Genomic DNA, 12,624 nt, shown 5'->3' on the forward strand with positions numbered 1-12,624 from the left:
TAATAGATATAGGTAGTAAAAAATATATAGGTAGTAAAAAATATATAGAAATATTAACTGTTTGTATTTAATAGTAAAATCATCGATCTACAAAAAATGTGTTTCTTAACATACTTTTACATGTGTGTATCAGTATGCTCTTTAAGTTATGACTTAAAAACTCTGAATTGTTTTTGACATTGGAATTGACTGGCTGGCTTTAGAAAAAGGTGATGACAAAGAAAAAAAAAACTTCTACAACATCAGCATAATGTGTCAAGGGACTGCTAGATAGCTGTTAAGTTTACAGACATAAAGGCTATTTATTTTCTTGCCCAATTCACATTAAAGCCACGTCAGCAGTTTTGGTCTGATGTCAGGTTACTTGCACAGATAAGCCCCAACGTGGTCTTAATTATAATAACAATATGGCAGTTTTGAAAGCATGGCTTAGAGTAGTACTCAGTTATTCCAGCATCCTCATGCTGTTTGGGGAATAATCTTACGGTAGAAAAATTTACAGATATAATTTTGAATTTATCCATTAGGAAGATCTAATTCGAGACATCTGGGAATATTTTCCAGTACTGGGGAAATTATAAAAGGCAACCTGTGACAAAACTAGTAATAAATGTGTTAAAGAATACTCTCTTACTTATAAAAATATATGCTTAGTAATTAATACAACTATCTAGATTTCCTATCATTCTATCAAAAGGAAGGGCTTTATAATATGATGACATTTTACAACATGAATAAAATTCTATCCCCGTATAAGAAATACAGCCAGAATGCTCCTTAGAAGCAAGTATGGCGAGACTGCATCTCCCATATTTTGGACATTATCAGGAAGGAGTGTCACATATTTTGGACATGTTATCAGAAGGGATCGATCCCTGGAGAAGGACATCATGTTTGGTAGAGGATCAGTGAAAAAGAGGAAAACCCTTAATGAGATGGATTGGCACAGTGGCTGCAACGATGGGCTCAAGCATAACAAGGATTGTGAGGATGGCGCAGGACCAGGCAGTGTTTTGTTCTGTTGTACATGGGGTCGCTATGAGTAGGAGCTGACTCTACAGCACCTACAACAATAACAACATGCCCATATAAATGCCCATATAGAAATATCAGCTAGTATATGAAACTTTTCTCTCAGATATGAAAAGCTGGCTTTTCCTCTCCATTCCAAGTTTGAACAGGTGAGTATTGAGCACTCGTGTTTCTGGTCCTGGCACTGATTATCTTACAACTTAGATGATAGACTGAAACAACAACAACAAAAAAACCTTCTTCAAAACAATAATTAGATACATACACATTAAGCATTATAAACAGTTTGTGTGAGATGCTTCAGGGGATACCTAGAAGGGCTCGAAACAGATGATACTACTCTCAAGGTTTATACAACCCAGGGGGGAAAGAAGTAGGAGGATAAAATGAGTATACAAAAGGGTATAATTCTAGACAGAATATAATAAATTATATTAAGATAGGTATCTAGTATAATTGGGATTCAAAAGAGGGAGATCGTATTAGTTTTGGGGGGCCAAAAATACCTAAGGCAGAAGAAGGCATCGAGATGAGTTTTTGAGAAGGAAAAGGAGTCTAGGAAAGGAGAGAAAGAAGAGAGCTGTTTATCTACATAGGAGAAAAATTAATAAAAGCAAAAGGTATGCAGGCAGGTATGACCTTGGGAATTAGCCATATCGATTGCAGTCAATTAGAGTGTAACGTTCACATAGGGAACTAACTGGAAACAAGGATAAAGAAGTGGGTTGGGGTTATGCTATGAAGAGGCTATCAGTGTACTGTGAATTACAGTTTTAAGGTGTTTCTAACTTTGCTATTGCAGCCCAAATTCCTTTAGCAGAGACCACAGCTGGGTAAAACACGCATTGGGGAGGGCATGATTTGGGGGAAGTGAATTGGAAGAGCTGCAGAGAACCTCAGGAGATTCTACCGCAGCATACTCCCCCTCCTTCTCCTTTTTTCTTTTTTTTTTTTTTTGCAAGAGGTAGAAGACTTCCCACTGTGGAGCCTGCATAACTTCTGTGTGATGGTGCTGTAGGGGCAGATTGAAACAGAGCTCCCCGTTCAAAGTTAATAGTGGAAGAGTGAGGGAATGACAGTATTCACTCAGAAGCCAAAGTTACGGGTGTATATATATATTTACATACAATGGGTCCAGGGCTCTTCAAATCATTCTAGGAAATACAGGTGTTCCTCGGCTTTTAGAATTAAAAGCATTTAGCTCGAAAAACTGAACAGCTTAGAAATATTCCCTTCCTCAGTGTTTTGCACTTTTATAAAATTCAATTTTTTTTTTGCAGATTACTTATTATTTGAGAAAAAACTGGCATAATTCTATTTCAATTTGCCTCTATTCTCTGCATGTATAAAGCAGGTGTGAAGGCATATTAAAATTTGGCTGATGAAGTTATAACATCAGGTCATTCTGAACTTTGCAAAAATAAATATTCTCTCATTTCTTGTTCTGTTACAGATAATTAACTACATAATGAGAATTAACAGGAGTTGTTATTATATTCAGTGGAAAATATTTTGTAATCATTTCTCCTTCTTAAATCAAGCTCGTTAAGGACGTGTAACAGTTCAAAAAATTGAGAAAGCTAAAAATATAACACCAATTTTTAATTCCAATTTTAAATTTAACCTATTACTATTCCTATAAAAAAAAAGAGTTAAGTATTAAAAGATTGCTTCCTTTTAGAACTTCCTAACATAATTTTATAGATGCTTTTTGGACCAGTCTTAAAATTTATATAATACAAAGAAATTTTTTACCTCACGATATCATGTTGTTGTTGTTAGGTGCTGTTGAGTTGATTTTGACTCACAGTGACTCCATGTGACAGGGTAGAACTACCCTATAGGGTTTTCTCGACAGTAATCTTTACAGGAGCAGATTGCCAGGTCTTTTTCCTGAGGAGCCACTGGGTGGGTTCAAACCACCAATCTTTCGGTTAGCAATTGGGAGCTTAATTGCTGTACTACCAGGGTTTTTCAAGGTATCATTCAATGTTAAAAAGAGAATTACCAATTTACTTAACCAGAAGAAATCAGAGCTAGAGACTTTATATATTATGTAATTTTGCTTTAGAGTGAAAAGAATTGCTTTTACTTTCTCCACTACATTAACTATCTCCAGCTGCTATTATTTGTGATATGGGTTCCATCAGACAATACTTCAACAAGAGGCATCTTATGGCAATTTTTGTGTATTGCCGATAATAAAAAAATTTTTTTCATATTATAAAATGTTACTCAAGACTGTGTGAAAAGCATTTATATAAAAATTGTTTTTATTCCATTATTCTTTTTTATGTTTTAATTTTGAACTAACCTCAAAATTACAAAAAAATTAAAAGTACAGTATAAATAATTTTTTCCTCAGGCTATTTAGATGAAGTTGTTAAAATGATGCTCCACTACCCTCAGTAGTATGTATTTTCTGTAAACAAGGACATTCTCCAATACATAAACACACACAATAAAAAAAAAAATCAGGAAATTAACCTTGATATATTATTGTCATCTAATCATCAGGCCTCATTGAAGTTTACTAATTTGTCCAAAATATTTTTTATAGGAAAAGGATCTAGCTGAGAATCAAATGTTGTATTTAGATGTCACGTTTTATTTAGATGTCATGTTTTGTTAGTCTCCTTCAGTCTGGAATACATCCTCATAATTGAGACTCTTGAAGAATACCCAACTGTTATTTTGTAGAATGTTTTTCATTTAGTGTTTGTCTGATGTTTCCTCTTCATTATTGTTATTTGTTGCTGTTGAGTCGGTTCCCCTGGCCACCCCCACGTACCACAAAATGAATCTTGCCTAGTCCTGTGCCATCTTTATCATCGTTGGTATGCTTGAGTCCTTTTTTGTAGCCACTGTGCATTTTGAGTACCTTCCCATCTAGGGGTCTCATTTTGCAGCACTATATTGGACAATATTGGACAATATTCTGTTGTGATTTATAGGGCTTTCATTGACTAATTTTTGGAAGTAGATAGCCAGGTCTTCCTAATCTGTCTTAATCTGAAAGCTCTGCTGAAGCCTGTCCACTATAGGTAACTCTGCTGGTACTGGAAATACTGGTGACATAGCTTCAAGCATCATAGTAACACACGAGATACCACAGAACAAAAAACTGACAGATGGTGGTGGTTCTCTGGATTAGATTCTGTATCTGCATCTTTGAAAAGAAAATCATCAGAAATAACGTCATGTTTTCACTGCATCACATCAAGGACACATGATTCTGATTTGCTCCATTACTGGTGATGCTAACTTTGATCACTGGATAAAGGTGGTGTCTATCATACTTCTTCATTAGGGAGACACTTGAGACTATGTAGATATTCTTCATCAAACGTTCAAGTTATTCATTCATTTATTTGTATCAATATGGATCCATGGTTTCCCATTTTATTTAATGGATTATGATTTGTTGCTTTTGTTATTTGTTTTGGTATCCTGCTTGTCCCATATACCACCGGTAGGAGACCCTTCTATAGCCTTTTGACATGTCTTCTTCTCCCTTACTTTCTGGCACATGATCCTCTGCACACTTCTTATATTTTTCTTTTTTCAGTCCTCTGCAATCAGCCTTTTCTCCAAGGATCCATGGTTCTTTTTATTGGAAATATATATATATATATATCCTGGTGGCATAGCAGCTAAGCACTATGGCTGTTAACTACAAGGTCGTCAGTTTGAATCCACCAGGCACTCCCTTGGAAACTCTACAGGGCAGTTCTACTCTGTCCTATAGGGTTGCTATGAGTCGGAATCGACAGCAACGGGTTTTTTTTTTTTTTATATATATATGCACATATACGCATTATGCACATACACAAATACACAATGCATACACACTAAAATGACTCAGTAAATCAAGGGTAAGACCAAAAGCCATTTCTCTTCTCACAGTAGGATTATTTTCCTATTCCTTTGAAGTTAGACATGGTTATGTGGCTTTCTTTAACAATAAAACGACATAAATCACTTCTGGATATAAGAACTTCATCGACTTTGCTTTACTCTCCAACTACCTTCTTCTTCTGGCAGGGGGATTGTGGAAGCAGTTGTTGTTATAGAGTTTACACAATGCAGAGCCATTTCATGGAGGACAGACTGCCCTGGGGAGTTACCTAAATCTGTAGCAAAACTTCCTATAAGGAATAAATAAATCTTTTTCTTTTAAGTTACTGAACTTCCAGGCAGTTTCTTACTGAAGCACAACCTAGTCGATCCTTACTAATACAAACCAAAAAACCTATTGCCATCGAGTTGACTTTGACTCGTAATTTGACTCATAGCAACCCTATAGGACAGAGTAGAACTGTTCCACAGGGTTTCCAATGAGTGGCTGGTGGATTCGCAATGTCGATCTTTTGGCTGGCAGCCAAGCTCTTAACCCCTGCACCACCCGGCCTCCTTACTAATACAAGAGGTGTTATCTGATTGTCAGGGATTAAATTATGTCCCCCCAAAAATGTGTGTATCAATTTGGCTAGGCCGTGATTCCCAGTATTGTGTGGTTGTTCTCCATTTTGTGATTCTAATTTTATGTCGAGATGATTAGGGTGGGATTGTAACACCACCCTTACCCAGGTCATCTCCCTGATCCAAAGTAAAGGGAGTTTCCCTGGAGGGTATGGCCTGCACCACTTTTTTATCTCTCAAGAGAAAAAAGGAAAGGGAAGCAAGCAGAGAGTTGGGGACCTCATACCACCAAGAAAACAGCACCAGGAACAGAGCACACCCTTTGGACCCGGTGTCCCTATGCCTAAGAAGCTCCTTGACCAGGGGAAGATTGAGGACAAGGACCTTTCTCCAGAGCTACCAGAGAGAGAAAGCCTGCCCCTGGAGCCGACACTCTGAATTTAGACTTTTAGCCTACTGTACTGTGAGGAAATAAATTTCCCTCTGTTAAAGCCATCCACTTGTGATATTTCTGTTATAGCAGCACTAAATGACTAAGACCCTGATCTATAGCATAATGTTTAATGGTGAGGTTCTGACTGAGATAAACAAAAGTATAAGTTTTAGCACTTATTTTGTAAATCCAAATAAATACTTTGCACATGAACTTGCCCTGTACGTTATTTCACCAGATACTAGTGTTCTTTCATGTCTAAGCATTCAACATATAATTTTCCTAAACTGGTCTTTCCCTTTAAGATTATCACAATGAATTTCTGTACGTAAAAATTAAGAACATTTACGGAACATACTAAACAAATTCTTGGGAAATACTAGAAAGACCTGCTTTTATGTGGAATTGCCAGGAAAACATGTTTTAAATCTTCCTGCAAATACAGTTCCAAATTATTTTAAAAATTGCTCAGAATTAGCTAAGACCTATTTTGAGGAAGGGAAGATGTGTTTTAGGGCCCAGTAAATAATAGGTATTAAGTAAATATTCTTCGAATGGTAAATTCTCTATCAAACATTTCATATAATTAAACCATTTTGTGTAAATGTTATTAACAGAGATAAATAGCAGCAGATTCACCATTGACAGAGTGTCCACCATGGTTTCCATTTAGAATTATGTTTTGAATTCTATGCTTTTATGATTACTATATAAATACCTATAATTTTCCATCAAGAATTGCTTATAATGCAGCTACTAGACTTAATTAAAAATTACTGAAGTCCTACCCTTTCAAACTAAGTGCATGATGCATATCAAAGAGTAATCATAAATGTCTGCCTTTAAAACATTTCATGACCTTTCAGTGTGAAGCATCATGTCTATTGAAATAATGATCTGGTGAGTTCTGCAAGCATGGCAAAATCCATCATGTGACTCAGAGGGTGAAGAGTCGCTCATTACTAGTCACACAGCAAGTGTCTGCAGAGAAGAATGGATTTACAGGAAGCAGGGTGACCACAGATCTAATTTTAATGAAGCCCGTGACATAATCTGAGCTGATAGAGTTTGACGTCTGAACATCATCTGTACAAGGTTAGAAGTACTGTTTGACAATATAAGTAATATAACTTTCTCTCTAAAGGAGTCCATTTTTTTCTATTAGGTATGTTCAACAGATATACTTTTTTTTTTTTGAAGCAAGGAATTAAGTTTATATTAAGGTGAGAAGAAAAAAGTTGCTGGATATAATGAAAATTCTAAATTTTTGCATACATTGTCATTTTTTAATATGTAAAATTTATCACTCATATCTTAGGGCCAGGTAATTATATTTTTTGCGTCCATATTACATACACAGATAGCAAGTCTTATTAAATAAGAACACTATCAGAGTCTACTGCTAAAACATTTCAGAAAGAGAAAAATACAAAAGGCATAAGAAAGCCCATAAAACCCTAATAACTGAAGTTGGTAATGTGGGGGGACATACAGACACATACTATAAATACAAATCATTATTTATCAGAACTAAATGTGAATAATGAGAAGGGCCCATTTAGCTTGATAATATTAAAATAACATACGGCAATTTTCCTGAGAAAGAACATGCCTTAATGTGACAGAACTTGATTTGCTTCTGTGCTTCCCTTACTCCTATGTTATTTTCCAGAATGACAAGATTAAGTATAACATTATATCATCCAGTCACACAGAGGCCAAATTAGCATTTGGATATAAGCTTGAGAGACAATTACCAAGAGCCGTGTATTTCTCAATAAAGCTTGCACAAGTGAGGTATGACTATGTGACAAAGCATGCTTTGTTCACCCAATAGCATGAAGTGATTTAGGAACAACATATTTTAAAAATGAACACAATATGCATATGAGGATTCTGTACCTCAGAGTCTATATATGCTCAGAGACCTGAACGGTAGAAAATCCACATAATTTTTGGTGAGGCAGTAAACATACTGGTGTCCTGTCAGTTTACTTCATTTTACTTAACTTTATATGCTAATTTATGAGGAGAGAGAACATGATTTCAAAAGAGAAAAATGACTACTGAAATACAGAGAAAACAATGAAACTTGGCATCTAGAATTTCGGGGGCCATTTTCAGACCTTTTAGCAGGTTTACCATCTTAGAGTGGAAAGAACTTGAATCATTAAGAGGGTAAAAAATAAAAGAAAACCAGACAACAAAGTGAGTTCACTTTCAAAAGCATTTCTTCTTTTTCTGAAAGGTTCATCCAGTTTCAAGATTAATTTTGGGAAGAGAACTGATCTGCTTAATACCTCAAGAGATAGCAAATCCTCTTGCATTGCTGGGCTTTTGGTAGTTGGTTTTCATAAAATGTTATCTCATCCAGGCTACACAAAGAAAATGAACACCACTTCCGAGAAAAGAAAAAAAAACTCAAGTCCCTTCTGAAGCTGGTGACCTTACCTTCTTCACCTGCATAGGCCAAAATGGACCGTGCTCGTATCTGTTTCCCTTCGGTGGTTTTCCCTGAGCAGGTGTGTGAGCAGGAGGACCAAGAAGACCACATGCTGAGCACACAGTCCTTCGGGCATGGGGCATCACAGGCAACAGGGATAGGGAAGATGGCATCTCTGCACAGCTGTCTGTCAACTCCTTCTCCTGGGAAAGAGACGGTCACCAACAGTCTATCATTGTTAAATCATTGTAGAATGAGCAATTGAAACCAGATGGGGACCCAGATAAATTAAATTATATCCCCCTTGGTCTTAGTTAAAAAGAAAGCCAATGTATTCGTTACCGAGACAGATACTGCATAGAGCTAGATATTAGAAGAACACCAGGAACTTGTGTTTGTGTGTGCGTATCTCTTCAAATGAGATTTTCATTATCAGAGGCAAAGATGTGAATCAGGTATAAAACTAACAGTATTTTTATGCTGCAGATATATGTCCATTACGTGGTTTTTATACTTATTAGACTTGAAATAAAGAACACAGATGAAATATGTTCCCCTATTTACTAGAAACAAGCCATCGCTGACAAATAATAAATATATCCATAGCATGTGTCACATGTTTTCATGACCCAACTCCTTGGTATCTCTTTCACAAACTCTCTTGTGTCTCCCAAGGAATTTATTTTTATACGACTGGCAATCTTTTTCTTTCGTAAAAAATTGAGATTGTTTGTTGCAGATTGCCAAGAAATGTAAATGATGGCATAGCAATATCAAACTACTACTGTTCATTGTGGTCACACTGGGAGAGGGAGAGAACAAAGACAAGGCAAACAAATGAGAGAAGCAAGATGGTGTCACTCCAGGGCTTAAAAAGATAAAGACTATTGCTCTAAAGATAAAGACTAGATTTCCTAAAAGTTTACATCACCTCAAATGACCTGGCTCTTGTTTCCCTTTTTAGCCTCATCTCACTTCACTCCCTGTCTTTGCCCTGGAAGTTTTTGTCACGTGGAACAGGTCTCATTTCTTTTATCCGTGCTAAGCTCTTTCCCTTATGAGTCTTTAAAGCTCTTTCCCTTATGAGTCTTTAGTTCCTATGTTGTTCTCCTGCTTGGGGCTCCTGGTTCCCAGTACATACACTTTTCTTTAGTCTAGTTAATCCTGCCTTTTCTTGCATTCTCAGTTTAGAAAAATTTTCCATGGGAAGTGTTTCCTGATATCACCATCCCGAGCCTTCTGCTTCACATACGGGTTTCATAAAAAAAAAAAAAAAAAACCCAGTGCCGTCGAGTCGATTCCGACTCATAGCGACCCTATAGGACAGAGCAGAACTGTCCCATAGAGTTTCCAAGGAGGGCCTGGCAGATTCGAACTGCCGACCTTTTGGTTAGCAGCCGTAGCACTTAACCACTACACCACCAGGGTTTCCTAGCACCCATATTTCTCCCATAGGCATTTGCTTGTTTGCTTCTAACCCCATTAAACTCCAAGCTTTGGACCTTTCTTATTCATAATTGTATTCTCAATGTCTAGCAGACAGATTTTTTTTTCTAGTATTTATTGAATGAATGAATGAATGAATGAGATATACAAAAGGCCAAAAAAAAAAAAAAAAAAGAAAAATGTCAAAGATAACCAAAAGGATTAAAAATAAACGAGCAAAAGGGAGTATGACGAAAAATCCGAACTCTGTAGCTTAGTTGGTTAAGTAGGGTGCTAACGAGGCCAAGGAACAACACACAAACGAGCAAAAATTAACGTGTCATTTTGTTACAGGATATACCCACAATGCTGGATGAATATATCAGAAATGTGTGCCTCAGGACACCATGCGTTCAGATGAGAAGGAATGAATGGCCATGCCCTTCCTCACTGCTACTGGATAAGAAGCTCAAAGCTGTTTATCTCCGATGCAGGCTTTGGAGCATTATTTTAATGCACGGTCCTTTATTCATATAGTTGAAAAACAAGACAGAAAATCAGAAATCAATTGGAAATGTTCTAACACGTTAATAGCTATTAGCTTGCAAGGCCTTACATCATTTGACAAAATCAGAAGTCAATTGGAATGCACTTATATATTAATAGCCACTTTAATAGCCACTAGTTTGCAAGGCCTTAAATTATTAGACTTCCTCACCGATAAGTAATGAAGGCTCATTAAAATTACAATTGCATTATCATTATACCATTCATTCTTCTTTAGTTACTCTGAAATTTCTATGGGATGTCCTTTAAATTCTGTTTTTATCGGCTTTAGGTTTTGGCTCATATCCCAATAAAACTGTACAATAGATATAGAGATAGTAGATACATGGATAGGTACGTAGAATAAAAACATCATTACAGTGCAAGACAGTTAATATTTTTCCTGCTAACTTGCAAGTGGGGCTTGCATATGTCTTATTTTCTTCACTGCTTTTTTTAAAATTGTACCATCTATCCTCTCTCATTTATGTTTCCAATGTTCTGTGAAAAGCGAGGCAAGTTGAGGATACAGTCTAGAGTCAACCAAGAGTTACAGTTTTATGCCTTCTCTAGTGGTTACTCAATCATTTCTACTTAGAAAATTTTAATTCATTCTGCAGTAATTGAGAGTTTGTTACACACATACTATTAGATTACTTTGCATGGCATAATGGTGTATTTCTGATTGTTGTAGTGTTTACATAAGGAATTTACAACATTAACCTTCTTTGCTTTTTGAGTGATTCTTTGTTTCTACTTGTCTCCCATACCTTATTTAGCTCTTTTCCATTGTGCTGTTCTGCTTAGCCCACCATCTTTTTTTTTTTTTTCCTGAAGGCACATTACCTCCACCCACGGAGAATACCCTAACCCTCTGAGATGCCAGTAAGACCCACCTCAGATACAACCTTTCCACTAAGTTTTCCCTGATGTTTTCAGCCCTTCCTGTATTCTCCCCATGCCTGTTCTTGTCTGCTGACCTCTCCGATCTCAGGGCCATCACTCCCTTCCATTTACATTACAGCATTATATCCTAACTACAATGTTTTGTTTTCTTTTCCTTTTCCTCTCTTAAACCAAGCCCATTGTTGCCTCAGAGCCTTTCCAGTTTTTTTTTTTTTTTTTCTTCACACGAAACTTCCAGATCGTTACATGGCAAACTGCTTCTCAACATTCAGGTCTCTGTTCGATTGTCTCCTCCCTAGAAAAGCCTTCATTGACCATCTACACACTCTCAGAGTAATTTCGTTTTATTTTCTTCATAGTTTTAATCACATCCAGAAACTATTTTTATTGATTGTCTGTTTACACATCCATCTTGCCTGGCCCTACCACTGGACTAAAAGCCCAAAGAGGGCATGATCCTTATCTGTCTTATTCATTACTTTATACCCAGTATCTAGAAAGTATCTGATAGAATAGACACTAAAGAATATCTTGTTACATGAGTAGATTAATTGATTAATTTTAAGCTGTTGTGCCAGGAAACGGAGTGTTGGACTAGATAAATATGGATCTAAGTCCAGTATTTCTTAAATTGCCATGTACTGTATTCAAATTCTCCAGGATCTTGCTAAAGTGTAGCCAGTAGGCAGGCAGCATATCACCTTGAATTTTCTGGAAATACAGCTTCCCGTATTCCACATATTGAATCAGAATTTGTATTTTAAAAAGATCCCAGGTGATTCATATGCTTATAAAATCCAACAAACGTTTCTCGAGGATTTTTCTGCCTTTGTTAGCTTGTGGCTCGGTGAGAATCAGGGGCAGCTGTACAAAAAAAATTCATCTGTATCTTATACATAATGTCATTCCCTTTTCTGTGGAACTTCCTTTTATACTTTACACAGAGTATATGTGATAAAAACATTCATTCAATGAATAGTTAGTGACTGCCCATCTTGTGTCAAGCACTGCGTGATATGAATATTATATACCTCATCTCATCTAATTCCCACAACAACATTCTGACCAAAACCTGTTGCTGTTGAGTTGATTCCCATTCATGGCAACTCTATAGGACAGAATAGAACTGGCCCGCAGGGTTTTCAAGGAGCCGCTGGTGGATTCGAACAGCTGACGTTTGGTTAGCAGCCAATCTCTTAACCAATGTGCCACCAGGGTTCCAACCTTCTGACATAAGTATTAATATCTATTTTTTACTTACAAAGGACATTGAGACATAGTTTGTAAATGGTCTCAAATAGCAGATTTTGACTAAATGAGCAGAGTTTTGAATTGAGACCTAACCAATTTCTCAATCTACCTTCTAACTGATACAGTCATAGAGAGAACTGAATATGCCCAGACAGTTAATAATGAG

At 36.6% G+C, this 12,624-nt stretch overlaps 1 protein-coding gene across 1 annotated transcript in view; it reads right to left on the minus strand.

Moving 5' to 3' along the window:
• THSD7A (thrombospondin type 1 domain containing 7A) overlaps window positions 1-12,624 on the minus strand; it is a 287,180-nt gene that overhangs the window by 123,729 nt on the left and 150,827 nt on the right. The window contains exon 6 of the mRNA XM_023544392.2: window positions 8,339-8,533. Coding sequence (XP_023400160.1) covers window positions 8,339-8,533 — 195 coding nt within the window. The remainder of the gene's footprint in view (window positions 1-8,338; window positions 8,534-12,624) is intronic.

The sequence above is a fragment of the Loxodonta africana genome, chromosome 8 (assembly GCF_030014295.1).
Source record: "Loxodonta africana isolate mLoxAfr1 chromosome 8, mLoxAfr1.hap2, whole genome shotgun sequence".
In the NCBI taxonomy this organism is placed as follows: Eukaryota; Metazoa; Chordata; class Mammalia; order Proboscidea; family Elephantidae; genus Loxodonta; species Loxodonta africana.